Source organism: Lactuca serriola, chromosome 5 (genome assembly GCF_051521515.1).
Source record: "Lactuca serriola cultivar US96UC23 chromosome 5, Lser_US96UC23_V15, whole genome shotgun sequence".
NCBI classification, from domain to species: domain Eukaryota; kingdom Viridiplantae; phylum Streptophyta; class Magnoliopsida; order Asterales; family Asteraceae; genus Lactuca; species Lactuca serriola.
In genome coordinates this window covers 19701339-19717905 of record NC_136412.1, presented here as the reverse complement: position 1 = coordinate 19717905, position 16567 = coordinate 19701339, and the positions used below count along the sequence as shown (strand labels likewise).

Here is a 16567-nt window from a genome sequence, read left to right as displayed (position 1 = left end):
CGTTACTCTTTATGCAACACAAAACACACCTGGTTAGGCAATGCTCTTAGAGAAATGATCAATTCAGCAGGATGATCATCTCCGTCTCTACCTGCACGTACCTTTCCAGGTGTAGCATCTAAAACCCAAACCTTAAAAAATAATAACAACATCTTATAATATTATTTATCCAGACATCACTTAATGACAAGAAACAAAACAGGGTCTTACTCTTACAGGCCTTGCAAGTGGCTTTGCAGCTTGTTCGACCATGCTCAGTGAAATTGGATCATAATAATAAGTATGAAAACCAAGGAAAGAGAGCACTAGTATAGTTTTAACTTCCATTTTGCCCCACCAGCTTTACCAACCTGATAATTATACACAAGTGAAATCCAAATCAAAATCTAAAAACACAAACTCAACTCAATCTAGATACAGAATACTTGAAACAAAGCTTAAGAAGTTTCGATGACAAAAGGCAAAAAGGAAGATCACTTACAGCAGCAACAGATTTGTTGTCAGGGTGATCTTCTTTGAACTGCTTTCTAAAGTCCTCCCTTTATAACATTAACAAGAGGAAAAATATTTAAACTTTGGAAATGGAAGTAAAACATGAAGGTAGTGATAAACGAAGAACAGCTACTAACATGAACACAAAGAAGGCGCTAGCGGGTCTCTTGGGTTTATTGGGATCCTTAGCTGCTTTCCCCTTGGCTGCAGTCGTCGTTACAGCCAACCTAAAATTACAACAAACAATTGTTAAAAAGTACCGAAATCATGATCCTGAGGAAGAACAAAAACCTAATTTCATTGAAGATGAAAAAAAAATACAACATTAAACCCTAGCAGATGGTATGTTTTAAACATACTTAGATTAAATCGTACTTGGTATCGGCTTTCCTCGTAGCACCGCTTGATTTTCTTCCTTTCATCGTTTGATCCTGAATGAAACAACCGAAACAACAAACTAGGCCAACAATCGAAGCGAAAATGGTTGTAAATGAAAAAAATTAGAGTCGACATCGAGGAAAAAGAGGAAGAAAACATACCTAGTTAGCAAAAAATCTAGGGTTAGGGTTTGATTCGTTTGCGATTGGGGGATACTGGGGTAAGGAAATCGACTTATAAATGGCTATGATACGTCGGCAATAGAACTATTTGGGCGGGAAGATTTTCATTCCAAGAGGGCTTGATTATGTTCATGATTTTGGGCCCATTTTGGATAAAACAATGGGGCTTCATTGGTGGCCGTGGTGAACCAGAGAGAAGACGAGGGGTGGTGGGTGTCTAGGTTGTTGTTGAACAGTAGGGGTAGAGAGAGAGATAGAGAGAGAGAGAGACTTACAGTTGGTCGTGTATTACCTGCATCAAATTGAAATTAAGGGAATGTTGATAGGGCGGAGGTGGTGAATGAGATGTTTGGTGATACTGATAAGAAGGAGATCAAGTAGAGATCCGATGAACGAGATGTTTGATGATACTGAAGATGAAGATGACGGACCTAGGGCTTTTTCTTGCTAAGTAGAAGAGGCGGGGGGATTAATTTTGGGATTCAATAGGCGGGGGTAATTTTCGTCGATTTCATTTCCCGCCTAAAACGCGTGTTTCACTTAAAATTATAAAGCGACACATTCACATGACGCACATTTTATGAAAGGTGCCCGCCTCATTTCTTTTTTTTTCTTTTCTGACACTAATTTTAGGGCGCGCAAAAATGTGTGCCCTCTATCCTTCAAATTTTGCAAAACTGACATTATCTTTTAGGGCACTTACAAATGCGCATCGTCTATCAGCGAGTGTCATTGTTTGCGCGTCATTAAAGGGCTATTTTCTTGTAGTGTCTGTAGCTCTAACAGCAGCAAGGACATACCCCTGACAAGCTCCCTAAGCTGACCCTTGCAACTGCGAACACTCAGCCTTCCGGTGTCCAGTCTGGTTGTAGTGAAAACAAACTACAAACCCCTTGGGTCATTCCTTGGCCATATGCCCCTCCTTGCCACACTTGTAGTAAGACTCTACTCTACACGCCCCCTCATGAATTTTTCCGCACTTGCCACAAGTGTGGCCCTTCTGGTTCCCTGATCTTGAATCAGCAGGCTTAACCTGCTTGGCAGCCGGCTGGGACTGTGCCGGTCGCTGATCCCTCCCTTGAGACTCCGCCTCCTCCTTGGCCCAAGTCTCTAGCTCAATCTCCCTCTTCCGGGCATTTTCCTGAAGCTCGGCAAATGTCCGGTACGTCGAGTTTGCTACGAACTCGCGGATGTCTCTCCTCAAAATGCTCAAATACCAGCTCATACGTGCCTGATCAGAAGACACGTGCTCAGGGAAGAACATTGCCCTCTCATGAAACATCCTGGTGATCATAGTAAGAGAACCTGTACCCTGCTTGAGGGTCAGGAACTCCTGGGTTGTCACAAACTTCCACCAATCCTTCGCCCTCAAGCGAAGTTGGTTCAGCGCGAACCGAACCCTCAGATGCTCCGAACATGAACATGTGTAGAAGCACCCCTCAATGTCAGAGATCCACCTCATCGCAGCTATCAGATCCTGAGTACCATCAAACTCTGGTGGCTTCGTGTTGCTGAACTCCCGGTACAACAACGCGTTACCCCCCTACGGCCTGGCAGCAGCAACGACCGTAGTGGCTGCAACATCAGTAAGAGCAACATAACACTCTTCAAAAGTCTCAATCAGGGTGGTCTTGATAGACCCGAACATCTCTGGAATCTCAGCGCGGATGGCAGCAGCCACCTCATCATGAATCATATGGCGGAGCTCCTCCTCGCTCACACCCCCTCACTAGTCCCTAGCCTATGGTGTGTCCCCACCATGATGTCTCTCTCAAATACAACACAAGATATCAGAGACTCGCTTGAGTGTACACACACTCGATATCCCAATCCTACTTGATCCCTGGTACCCTAAGGATTCTTACTTGGGTTGCGCATTGATCCAGTGCCTTCGGTAGTACGGGCCCAATACTACCGCCCACACCGCATCAATATTCACCCCAACTCCACCTCCTAGGATCCCAAATCCCAAGTACTCTACTCTCTCTCTATGCATAGTCTACTCTTAAGCAGATCTCTCATAAGTTCCTCGCTGCTATCTATTCGCTCTCAAGCATCTCCTAGCAGCAAATTCCTTAGGCTAAGGCATCACAAATCAGGCCACTCTAGTTCCAATAAGTATACCTAGCCTACTATAGCATGCATATCATATCATAACATATCTCATAACTCATAACTCATAATGTAAGGGTATTTTGGGAAATCACCGTTCGGGTGCTAGCTGATCGTACACACTGCTCTGCTCTGCTCTTTCAAAAACTTTTTACTCTAGAGAAAAATTTTGTAAATTTTAATTTGAAAATCCTTCAAATCCTCAGTTTGAGTTCAGATACGCCCGAAGGTGCACCCGAATCCCTCAAACCAAGGCTCTGATACCAACTTGTAACACCCAGATTTTGAAATAAAATTTCGCATATTAAAAACACCTTTTTCATTCATAATTGTTATAAAACATCACTGTATCACATAGTCAAATCATAACATCACATCTTAAGATCATAATATAAAAAGTCCTCGTGTTTGTACTGATCAAGCTGGTGCCTTCCCGTGATCCTCACTGGTACCTGAAACACATAACACAACACTATAAGCATAAATGCTTAGTGAGTTCCCCAAAATACCACACACAATACATACTAGCCACTCGAGGCTATAACTCTGTTTGACCCTCTGGTCAATGTGTCTCAATGGGACCCTCTAGTTCCATAACTCTGTGGGCCCTCTGGACCTAACTCTGTTGGACCTTCCGATCCTAACTCTGAAAGCTCTTGTACATACATGGCATCAATCACATAGAAACCACATCACTCAAAAGCATACAAAATACTCTGTCACATAAATCTAATTACCACTCTAGGTAAAGTATAGTGAGAAGACTCACCTCGGGTAACTCGGTAAAATCTCGAACTCTGAAAATCCGATCTAGCCTCCACCTAATCATATGAATTAAATACTCTAAATCAATACATCCCTTAAGGCTAGGCTATTCCCTCTCTTAGTACTCTCATAAGAGTAAAAGACCATTTTACCCCTCTCATGGCTCAAAGACCCTAAAGTTGACCAAACCCTAAAAGTCAATAAAATTCAACTCCCAGGGTTACGTTGCGTGTACCACACATGTACGCTGGGCGTACCCGGTGTCTTCACAGAAAATGGGAAGCACGACCCCATACGCCGCGCGTACTGGGATTACGCCCAACATAACTCCTAGTTTCAGACTCTAAGCATTTTGGGGTCTTAATCAGTTAAGAACCACGTCCAACTCTAGATCTGACCATTTATAACCCTCTTAATTCATAAAATAGGTGACTTTAAGCCTTTTCATGGCTGGAAAAGTCACTAACACCCATAATACTCCACTTCCTAACACTAGAAACCTCAATACTCAAGCATGACCTCATATCTACGATCAAGATGGAAACTTTATGGATTTATAACACAAATACCACTGAAATGGGATAGATCTAGGTCCATAGAGCACATTACACTCATAAAGTCTCCATCTTTGGGACTTTTAACCCTAAAATGGTCTATGCAATCATCTAACCAAATAAGGAGGAAAGTTTTGAACTTTATAACTCCAAATGCAGCTCCTTCCTCTGTAGATCTCAGATCCAAACTTACACTTCAAGCCCTAACCTCCACAAGCTCCTCTCCTTCTTCTTCACTAACACACCAAGGCACTTTTAACTCCAAAACACTCACTCTCAAGCTAAGGACGATTCGGAGGCCCTCTTAGAGTTTCACTTGCGTCTGGACACATTATGCCCAGCGTAGCCCTGGTTACGCCCAGCGTTCCCAGACAAGTCAACATCCAAACTAAGTGCATAAGTACGCGCAGCGTACTCATTTGCTACAAGAACTCTTTCAAGGACCACTCTTGACAACTTGACAAAATGGAAGGATATAATAGCTTTACCTGGATTTCAGGATGTTACATATATATATATATATATATATATATATATATGTATGTATGTATATATCCTTTCCTCTTCCTTTTTCCTTCTTTGCTTTTTTTTTCTTTTCTTTCCCTTTGTTACTTGCATAGAGAAGTGTTAGGGGTTGGTGTGCTCAATCCTCACGTTTGGCTATGTTTTCTCTTGGTGCCTTGTTTTCCCAAGTGTTGATGTTGGGTTTTGAGCACTATAACACTCCTATGGTGCACATGCAACGCTAAATGCTTTGGATCTATGTTTTCTCTAATTATACATGCATTATGAATTTTTCTAAAGCATTCTCCCTGACTAGCATACAATGAAAGCTATGCAATATAAACTTAGTTTGGATGCTTACCTCTTGAATAGGGTAGAGTTCTTAACCTTTGAAAGTTGGAGCACCTCAAGTGTGATGCCTCTATTGGTTCAGAAACATCAAAATGCAAGATGAGGCTTGAGAGAAAATGTTACTAGCACAAAATCAACTTCACCCTCTTGGTAAGCAAGTGGCAACCGATTTGGGCTCTAGGAGGGGCTTATTTATAGTGTTGTACATCCTACAGGTTACACTTTGTAAACCCAAAAAACCCATGACTTTCCATATTGTCATGCTCCATGGATTTAACCTCCATTGATTACCCAAGGATTACTTTAGCCCATCTATAGAATCATGGATCATTGGCCCATACTACAAGAATCATTGATTTACATAATCAATCCCGATATATTTAATAGTCTCTTTTGACCACAAAATTAATTCCAAATAAATTCTTGATCAATACAAATTAAATAATATGATTTCATATTAATATATTATACTTATAATATATTAATAAATCATAAATAACCTTATTCCCAAAAGTCCATCCTACTAAATTGCACTGGTGAAGGCAACCCAAAAAGGACCATGCTACAATCAGGTCAAGTACATCCTAGTAAGAGTTATGTGCTAGACACCAAATCAAACAGTTTCCCACTTGGATAAGTCTAATAACTATTACTGTCAATGTGACTTCAGGAACCGACTTAGCAATCGTAAGCTTTCAAAATCCGATGTTAACTCTGACCTAGTCAGTGACGCATCCTTTAGATAAGAGATCATATACTCCTCTGTTCTCAGGATATCAGCCAGACAAATATATGGAACAATGTCATACATATTGTCTAGCAGTTTGTTTCTCGATATCTGATTCATCTGGAAAAGAACATAACTGAACACATCGATTTAGTTCTGACTGGGTTCGACACATAAGTCGAACAGAATCATCGAGGGGCCCAAGATATTGCTTTTAATTCTCTTAGGATAAAAGGGAATAGATAAACTTCGACATTATATGCTTGTACTAACTACTCATTAAATCATGCACAATGATATGTTTTATAACATCAAGTTACTGATGCGTTTTTGTATTATCAATTCACAACTAATTCATAGTCAACAACTCATATATCTAGGTTTGAAGACTTATATCATATTATCGTCTCACGATCACTCGTGATAAATTCCGTGAAGTGATTCAACTAAGCGCGGGTTGATCTAATACTCAAATCCAATTTCAGAAGTACTCATGAATGGTGTAGCAAATTGCTGTTATGCCTAAAGCCTTAGACAAATCTACAAGCCAACTCATGACAGTATTTTTTCATACCTACTTCCAACGTATGATCAACTGAGGATGGTTTGAATAAATCTTATTATTCTAGAAGTCAAAGCATGCAAAGTGAAACAATAATAAATAATTGACACAAGATAGTAGCTTTACTTGTAAATAAAACTCCTTTTATTTAAACATCAAATGTCAATTACAATTTAGCTATTACAAGTTTCAGTTTATTTAATCACTAAAACTAATATCGTCCGTTAGCCCCAATGCCCCATGCATGCTGCAAGTGCTTAACCCAAGCCAGTCGTTTTGTAAGGGGATTTGTTGGGTTGTCCTATGACGATATCCCTTTTACCATGAGGTTCCCTTTTTCTACTTGATGTCTTATGGAGTGGTACTTTCTATCGATATGTCTGTATCTACCATGATCTCTTGGTTCCTTGGTTAAGGAAAACGCCCCTTCATTATCGCAGAAAATCTCCATAGGTTCCTTTATGGATGGAATTACTCCAAGGTCTCCGATTAAGTTTTTCAACCATATCGCCTCCTTCAATGATTCGCTTGCTACAATGTACTCTGATTCGCAAGTTGAATCAGCTACAGTTTCCTCCTTGGAACTTTTCCATGTCACTGCTCCTCCATTCATGGTAAACACCCAGCCCAACTGAGAGCGGAAATTATCGCTATTGGTTTAGAAGCTGGCGTCGCTATGCCCTATCACTCTCAGGTCATCACTCCCACCGATGGTAAGGAACCGGTCCTTAGTCCTCCACATGTACTTAAGAATGTTCTTAACCGTAGTCCAATGAGATTTACCAGGATTCTCTTGATATCTGCTAACCATGCTCCAAGCAAAGGCCACATTAGGGCGAGTACAAGTCATATCACACATGATCGAGCCAACTATAGAAGTATATGGAATACGACTTATCTCTGCTCTCTCGGCCTATGTACTCGAACTTTGAGTCTTACTCAGTTTGGTATTGCTTAGGATAGGTAGTTTACCTGTCTTGGAGTTCATCGTGCTGAAACGTTTCAACACCTTGTCCAAGTAGGTACTTTGACTAAGTCCTATTGGTCTTTTACTCCTGTTTCTCAATATCCTTATCCCTAAGATATAGGCAGCTTCTTCGAGGTCCTTCATAGCGGAACACCTCCCAAGCCAGAACTTGACTTCCTACAGGGTTCGGATGTCATTTCCTATGAGTTGTATGTCATCTACATAGAATACTAGAAAGCTAACTTTAATTCCACTAGCTTTGACATATAAACAAGACTCATCCTCGCTTCTTGAAAATCCAAACTCTTTGACTTTCTCATCAAAACAAAGATTCCATCTGTGAGATGCTTGTTTCAATAACCCTCTGGATGACTCATGTAAACATCTTTAGCCAAATTTCCATTAAGGAAAGCAGTTTTGACATCTATTTGCCATACTTCATAATCATGAAATGCAGCTATGGCCAACATGACCCTTATAGATTTAATCTTCACTACTGGTGAGAAGGTCTCATCATATTCAACTCATGGAGTTTGAGTAAAGCCCTTCGCAACCAGTCGCGCTTTATGTGTGTGTACTTTCCCATCCATGTCGGTCTTCTTCTTGAAGATCGATTTGCACTCGACTGTCTTACGAATTTCCAAACCCGATTGTCATACATGGAATGAATCTTGCTGTCCATTGCCTCTTTCCATTTAACAGACTCGGGGCCTGCCATGGATTCCTTGTAGTTGTTAGGTTCATCCTAATTTACCAGTGTGCTATTACTGATAAATGTATCACCTTCTGCAGTAATATGGAAACCATAAAACTTGGGTAGAACTCTAATTCTACCGGAACGTCTCAGAGGCACAGACTCGTCAATCGGCTCAACAGGAGTTTCACCTTAGGTTGAGTGGTAGTGTTTGAGGTTCCTTCATCACTTAAATCTTGAAATTCTTCAAGGTCAATTTGCCTCCCATTGTCCTCTTGGCATATGATTTCTCTCTCGAGAAAGACTCTTCTCTTTGTAACGAAGACAACATTGCCACTAAGTCTATAGAAGAGATATCCAAGGGACTTTTGTGGGTAGACGATGAAAATACAACGCTCACTCCGAGGTTCGAGCTTGTCAAGAGTCTCGCATCTCACGAAATCCTCGCAACCCCAAACCTTGATGTGGTGTCACAAGGGAACCTTCCCTGTCCACACACATAAGTGTGTATGAGATCCAACAAACCTTCCCCCCTTTCACAAGTACCAGTGAAGGTTGAATTCGTCATTTTTCCAAGTAAACAAGATTCGCAAGTGTGATCTAACTTTAAGTTGAAAGACTTCAAAACTCCATCCTTTTGGAGTTGGGCTATGCGCTTCTTGTTGACATGTCCAAGACGACAATGCCACAAGCATGCCTTGTCCAAGACATTGGACAAATCAATGTTGAACATATTATTTCCTAGGTTATCTAAAGCATTCACAGTTTCATATACACCATTGCAAGGTAATGCTTCAAAATAAAATAAACCATTGTAATAAGCATTAATACCACCAATATCATTATTAGAAGAAAAGGTATAACCTTGTTTGTACAAACCATGAAAGGAAATAATATTTCTCACCATATCGGCCGAGTAACAACAATTATTCAAACCTAAATCTAAACCATTACTAAGAAATAAAGAATAAACTCCAATCTTGGTCACAAACAACATTTTCCTATTTCCCATGATTTAATTTATCTTCCCGTGCTCCACATTCCTACTTCTTTTTAGTCCTCGCAAATCATAACAAATGTGAAATTCACAACCTATATCAAGGACCCAAGAGTTAGCATGTGATAAGTTACTAGATTGAATAGTGTAAATACCTGCAAAGGAGGGATTGATCTTGCCATCCTTTATGTCCTGCAAGTACTTGGGGCATCTTCGTTTCTTAAGGGTTTTGAGCATTCTAACACTCCTAAGGTGTATATGTAACCCTAAATACCTTGGATCTATGTTTTCCGTATTATACATGCAAACTTTTTAATTTCCAAGGTATTACCCTAACTAGCATACAAAACTTTGATACTTGGGTAATAAAATAAGTTAGATAACATACCTTTTCTTGTAGCTTTCTGCTTGGAGCTTTAAGAGGCTAGCACCAATAATGTGAATGCCTCAAATGGAATCAAAAATCACCACTAACACTTGGAAAACTTGGAAAAGGACTCTTTAGCTCACAAAAATCGACCACACTCTTGCAAAGACTCTAGGTGCCCATTTCTTGAACCAAAAGGCTTCTTATATAGTGTGGTTACATTAGTGTTACACCATGTAAACAGTAATGTGCATGACTTTCCACATTCCTCATGATCTATGGGTTTTAACCTCCATGGAGTATCCTGTTGGGTTTTGGGCATTCTAACACTCCTAAGTGTACATGCAACCCTAAATACCTTGGATCTATGTTTTTGAAACTATTCATAAGAGAAAACTTTTTAAATTCCAAAACTTGAGGGCAAGTTTTTGAAACTATTCAAAACTAATTAATTCCATAACTTATGTGTTTAAAGTAGTTTTAATTAAAAGACTCTTCAAGTTCCATAACTTGAGGACAAGTTATGGAAGACTTTAAAATAATAAAAGAATGTAACTTTACTTTATTTTTGTAACTTATGGAACTAATTAAGGTTACACACTTTAATGATTAATGAAGTGACTCTTGAACCTCCATAACTTGAGGACAAGTTATGGAGTCATAAAACCATTTAATTAGAACTAGACTCTTCATTTTGTAACCTTTGCCAACTTTTATGAGTTTTATGATTCTTAAATGTGACTTTTCATATAACTTGAGGAAAAGTTACAGAAACACACTTTGGAATCGACTCTTAGATTAAAATGGATTGAAATCAACTATTTCACACAACTTTTCTATTAATCTAAGAACAAGATAATTCAAATCATCAATCTTCAAGAAATTAGCATGAACATACAAACTAATACAAATCTTGAAATTATGAAAATTATCTTAGAAATTGGATTAGCATAAACATTACCACATCAAAAACAAGTTTATAAGTCCAAAAACATCTTAGGGTAATGTTCCTAGTCCAATTCCAGCCAAAACAATCGAATATATGCTGTCATGCGGCCCAACTCGTCGAGTGCACGAACAACCTCGGCGAGTTGGATGCCTTTTGCCTTGGAATCAGCGAGTCGATTCATGGACTCAGTGAGTCTGCTATGCAGACTGATGGGTTTTAGCCATAAGAACTTTCCTATGTGCGCATGCAAAACCCTAATGCTTGGATCTAGGCTTTCTAAATAAACATGCTTTGAATCCAAGACTTCTAATGACTAATTAGGTTAAATAACAACATTGAAACAGATCTAGAACCATACCTTTGAATTCCTTGTTGATCTTGTAGTCTTGGAGCTTCTAGAGTCACAATTGTCACTCCTCTAATGGCTTACAAACACCAATAGCAAGGAAGATGATTTAGGAGAGAGGAGAGGGGAGGAAATCGGCCAGGGTTCTCTTACTTTAGGTGAGATACCGATTCGCCTTGGCTATGGGGTCTATTTATACTTGTAGACTCCTTAAGGGTTACAACCTAAACCCTAATTGGATAATCTTCTCTTAAGGCTATCCAAATCCTTTCCTTAGATAAGCAATGGTCGATTTTGAAGCTATCCTAGCTTCTAGAATCCGTCCACTATATATCTATAAGGATTTACAATGTAAAGCTTAACTATCAAACAATTGATAGTTTATACCCCTTTATTTAATTAATCTCTTTAAGTCACCAAATTAATTCCAATTAATTCTATGACTTATATTAATCAAATAACAATATATTATTCTTTATATTATTCTCCTAATATATTAATAATATTTACTCTCTCTTAATAAATCATCCTATCAAGTTGCTATGGTGAAGGCAACCCAAAAGGACCATGCATAACCGGGTCAAGTACTTGCCTAATATAGTTGTAGCCTTAGACACTATTCCAACAATCTCCCACTTGGATAAGTCTAGTAACTATATACACATGTACAATTCGTTTTGCAATCGTAGCTCTCAAAGACGCTGTCAAACTCTGATCTAATCAATCTTGTCCTTTAGATAAGGGATCGTACAGTCCTCTGTTAGATATCATGCTGACAATCCTATGGAATGGTTAGTCAAGCATTTAGGTTTCTCGATCTCTGATTTATTTGACATAGAACTTAATCGAACACATCAATTCAGTTCTGACCGAGCCCATCACATAAGTCAAATCAAATCATCGAACGGCCGAGATATCGCTTTTACCTTCTTAGATAAAAGTTACAGATAAACTTTGACTTATATGCATTTACTTATTCATTAACCAACTATACACAACAATGCGTTTTATGACACCGAGTTACTGATGCGTTTTCGCATTATCAATGTACAATCAATTAACAAATAACAAACCATATATCTAGGTTTTAAGACTATATGATATTATCGTTTTGCGATCACCTTTTATATCGTATTCCATAAGGTGATTCCAGCAAGTGCGGGTTTGTTCCAATGCTCAAAACTAGTTCATAAGCACTCATGAACGTTGCAGCAACCCTTTGCTATGTCGAACACCATTTAGACATTATACACACCAATTCATGACAATCTTCATTCATATCTACTTCCAACATATGAACGATTGTGGACAATTTGAACAATTCGATTATTCCTAATAAACTCAATTATTCTGGAAGTCAAAACATGCAAAGTGAAACAATAGTTAAACAATTAACATAAGATAGTAACATTACTCATAAATGAAACTCCTTTATTTAATCATCAAATGTTAATTACATTTATCTATTACACGTTTCTAATACTATCTAATCTATGCTAATATCATCCTTTAGCCCAATACTCCTAGCATGCTGCAAGTGCTTAACCCTACTCAGTCCCTTCGTAAGCGGATCTACTAGGTTATATTCTGATGATATCCTCTTCACTACGAGTTGTCCTTCTTCTACACGATGTCTAATGAAGTGATATTTTCTGTCGATATGTCTTGATCTACCATGATCCCTCGGTTCCTTGGTCAAGGCAACCGCTCCTTCGTTATCACAGAAAATCTCCATGGGCTCCTTTATGGAAAGTACAACTCCAAGATCACCGATGAAGTTCTTTAGCCATATTGCCTCCTTCGACGCTTTGCTTGCTGCAATGTACTCTGATTCGCACGTTGAATCGGCTACGGTCTCCTGTTTGGAACTCTTCCATGTCACTGCTCCTCCATTTAGGGTAAAGACCCAGCCCGACTGCAAACGGTAGTTGTCCCTGTCGGTCTGAAAACTGGCGTCACTATACCCTCGCACCTTCAAGTCATCACTCCCTCCGAGGACTAAGAACCATTTCTTCGTCCTCCGAAGGTACTTAAGGATGTTCTTCACCGCAATCCAATGTGGTCTGCCAGGATTCCATTAATATCTGCTAACCATGCTCAAAGCGAAAGCTACATTAGGGCAAGTACAAGTCATAGCGTACATGATTGAGCCAACTGCGGAAGCGTATGGTACTCGGCTCATTTCTTCTATCTCAGCTTCGGTACTCGGACTTTGAGTCTTACTCAACTTGGCATTACTTTGTATCGGTAATTCTCCCTTCTTCGACTTTTCCATACTAAAACGTTTTAGTACCTTCTCTAAGAAAGTATTCTGACTAAGTCCAATTAGTCTCTTACTTCTTTCTCTTACTATCCTTATTCCCAAAATGTAAGAAGCCTCTCCGAGGTCCTTCATAGCGAAGCACTTCCCGAGCCAGGACTTTACCTCCTGTAGAGTCGGTGTCACACCCCAAAACCAAGAACGGCGGAAACGTTCTAGGGCGGAGGACGTCATGTATAGTATCACAACACAGTAAATGTAAATAAGTAAACAACATCATCCATTGCATTAAATATGTAATTTTAATACAAGCGTGTTCTGTACAGTTATAGACACCAAAATAATGTAAGTCAAAATAATAAGATGAGTCTTGAATACGCTCCATCTTCTCAAAAGCTGGCCTCGGTACCTGTCTACTGATGACCTGAGAATACAAGTTATTTTGAAAGAGTTTATCAGCATTAAGCTGGTGAGTTCATAAGTATTTTAGTGTCAATGTTTGTTGTCAAAATTGTTCGAACATGTCTCAAGTATAAGTTTGTAAAATGTATCTAAGTGTTTGTAAAAGTTTGATCTCTCAGAAAAACTTATATTTTCTATTAAAGTAGCCTTCTACCAAGGCTTAACTGTTTTGTACGCTCGTTTGTTGTAAAAGTGTGTAATTTACCAAGTGTAACTATCATTTAATAAAATATAGTTTGTACATTAATGTTTAAGTGAGGTTATCACTAAAATATGTAATGGGTAAATCATTGTAGTACTATAGTTTTGTATAATATGAACTACTGTTGTACTAACTACCTTAAACCGGATTTATATTAAGGTAAAATGTGATAAATTGCACCATGCTATCGACTGGTAACAACGACATACGAATGGTCGTAATAACGGCATGACGTTTGGCACCCGCAGACCTGCAGGTCCGGCTGTAGCTAGCAGCAAGGTGTAGGATAGTCAATCCAGTATAGATCTATACGCAAACTCACGCTCTCCCTCCAAGAGAATTATGGCTACAACTCGGGACATGACATTTAAAGCATGCTCCGATACAGTGGATCACAATTGTTAACGTATTCTCGTATATGTAATGTAATGTTTCTAGTTCTAGTATAGTTGTATATGTTCTCCTCCTAGTATAGTTGTATATGGACTCATGAATGAACTGACTCATTAAACTAGCAGTTGTAATAGTATGATCCTGGGTTAACCCGATGGTAACCAACTATTGATGTACTGATAAGTATGAATATGGAAGTACTTTTATGTCTATACATGTATATATGATATATAAGTAATATAGAAACGACCTTCGGATGGTCACCCGAAATCCCATCAGACCACATCCAAATCGAGAAAAAGGAAATAGGGCGGATGGCCTTCCTAATCCCTTTAAACATTATTTATATATCTATACATATATGGGCATGCAATTGAATATATAAAAGCATAAATAAGTTTTTATAAGACATTTGAAGCATAAATATAATTTCAAGAGAAGATCGACTTGATGTCAATCTATAAAACAATTTAAAGGCATAAGTTGATAAAACAGTTTAAGTATAAGAAATATTTGTTTGAATCACAGTTTGTAAATAAGTTTGGATAGTAAAAGAGTTTGTAAAACATTTCAAAGTAAAGCAGTTTGATAAACAGTTTGAACAGTGGTAAAAATCATTGGATTCCTAGTTATTAATCACATGTGATTAAATGCAATCACATGTGATTGAAGCAATAACTATAAGTATTTGACTTGTATTCCCCCCCCATAAAGTATTTAGAACATTTAAAATCATTTCAAAGGTTGATTAAAGGGGTATGAACTCACTTGTGGTGAGCTGTTTGAATTGCAGTGTCGGATACCGTGCTAGGTGGCAAACGGAGACTTGTTTACACGCACGAGCCTAGTTATCATATAATAAGCATATATATAACTAATTAGCCAAATAATAACTTAACAAATAATTTAAGACACTTAGGAACATGTAAACACTTTTCATAAGTGTTAAAGGTCCTAATGGTTGCATCTAAGTTGCTACGGGACAAGGCAAAAGGGTTTGAAGCATCAAATGGCTTGTATAAGAGTTCACCGCCCAACAAACCCCACCCTTTGGAGTTTACGGCCATAAACTCATAGGTTATGGCCGTGAACTCCTCACTTGGTGGTTTTGGGTGTTTTAAGGTGTTATCTTGGTCTTAGAATTATCCTAGCTTTGATGGAATAAACCTTGAAGTAGTTTAAGGCCCTAGAATGCTCCATAGGGGAGTTTACGGCCTATAGTCCATATCCCCTAGAGTTTACGGCCGTAAACTCCTATGGGGTGTAGGATTTTAATTCATTTGAGGCACTTGCACATCAAGGATAGCTTCCATGATTTTATCTAAGGCTAAAGGGGACAAGAGGCACACATTTATGCCTTCACTTGGAGTTTACGGCCCAAGTAGTGTTCCTTGGCCGTAAACTCCCTTTAAGGGATGTTCTTGATGTCTTTTACTCCCTATTCAAGTCCTAGGTGTTCAAGGGTAATTGTTTTAAGGCCTTAGGGGTGTGTGTGGTGCCTTTTACCCTTGGAAAAGGGGTTTACGGCCCAAGAAATGTTCTTGGCCGTAAACTCCTATAAACTTATGATTTTGAAGTGTTTTGATGTCTAAAATAGTCACAAGCATGTGAGGGTTAATGTCCTTAAGCTTTAGGGGTAGTTTAGGGCACATTTAGCCCTTGAAAAGGGGTTTACGGCCCAAGAAAAGTCCTTGGCCGTAAACTCCTATTACTTGGGTTTCTTGGTTGCTTTCTAGTCTCTAAAGATCATACACAAGGTCCTTAACAAGTTGTCTATCAAGGGAATGTGACTAGGAAGCCTTAAAGTTCCATTTTGGAGTTTACTCCCCAAGAACGTTCTTGGGCGGTAAACTCCCGGATCTTACAATTTAAACATGTAATTGAAGTTATAAAGCATCTAACAAGTATTGAAACACATTTAGTAAAGTAGACTCACAATCTGGGATGAAAACCCGAAGATCCGTCAGAGAGAAAATGGCTTTTCTCTATTTGGAATTGTGAATAATGAATTAATTAAATTCAGAAAACTATTTATAGTCCTGGAATATTTTGGCAGAAAATATTTTTATTCCGGATATTGGACTGTAACATTATGAAACTTGGAATGCTTAAATTTCACAAAACCAGGAGCATCCACTCTCTTGATATCTCCTTAAACATAAACCCTAATGTACACAAACTTGTTCAGAAAAGTATGAAAATCACTGAAACTGGACTAGCTTCTATTGGATAGATAATGTTCGTACAAATGGAAATTTCGGGTTGTCACAGTCGGGATGTCGTTTCCTATGAGTAATATGTCA

At 38.7% G+C, this 16567-nt stretch overlaps 1 protein-coding gene across 1 annotated transcript; it reads right to left on the bottom strand.

The window, feature by feature from the left end:
* Positions 1-305: 305 nt before the first annotated feature.
* On the bottom strand, positions 306-914 carry LOC145049360 (high mobility group B protein 3-like). The gene is made up of 4 exons (XM_078997780.1): positions 868-914; positions 630-719; positions 419-539; positions 306-350 (listed from the first exon to the last, which is right to left on the bottom strand). Exons 1-4 carry the CDS (start codon positions 912-914, stop codon positions 306-308), a joined length of 303 nt encoding a protein of 100 aa, XP_078853906.1.
* Positions 915-16567: the final 15653 nt, after the last annotated feature.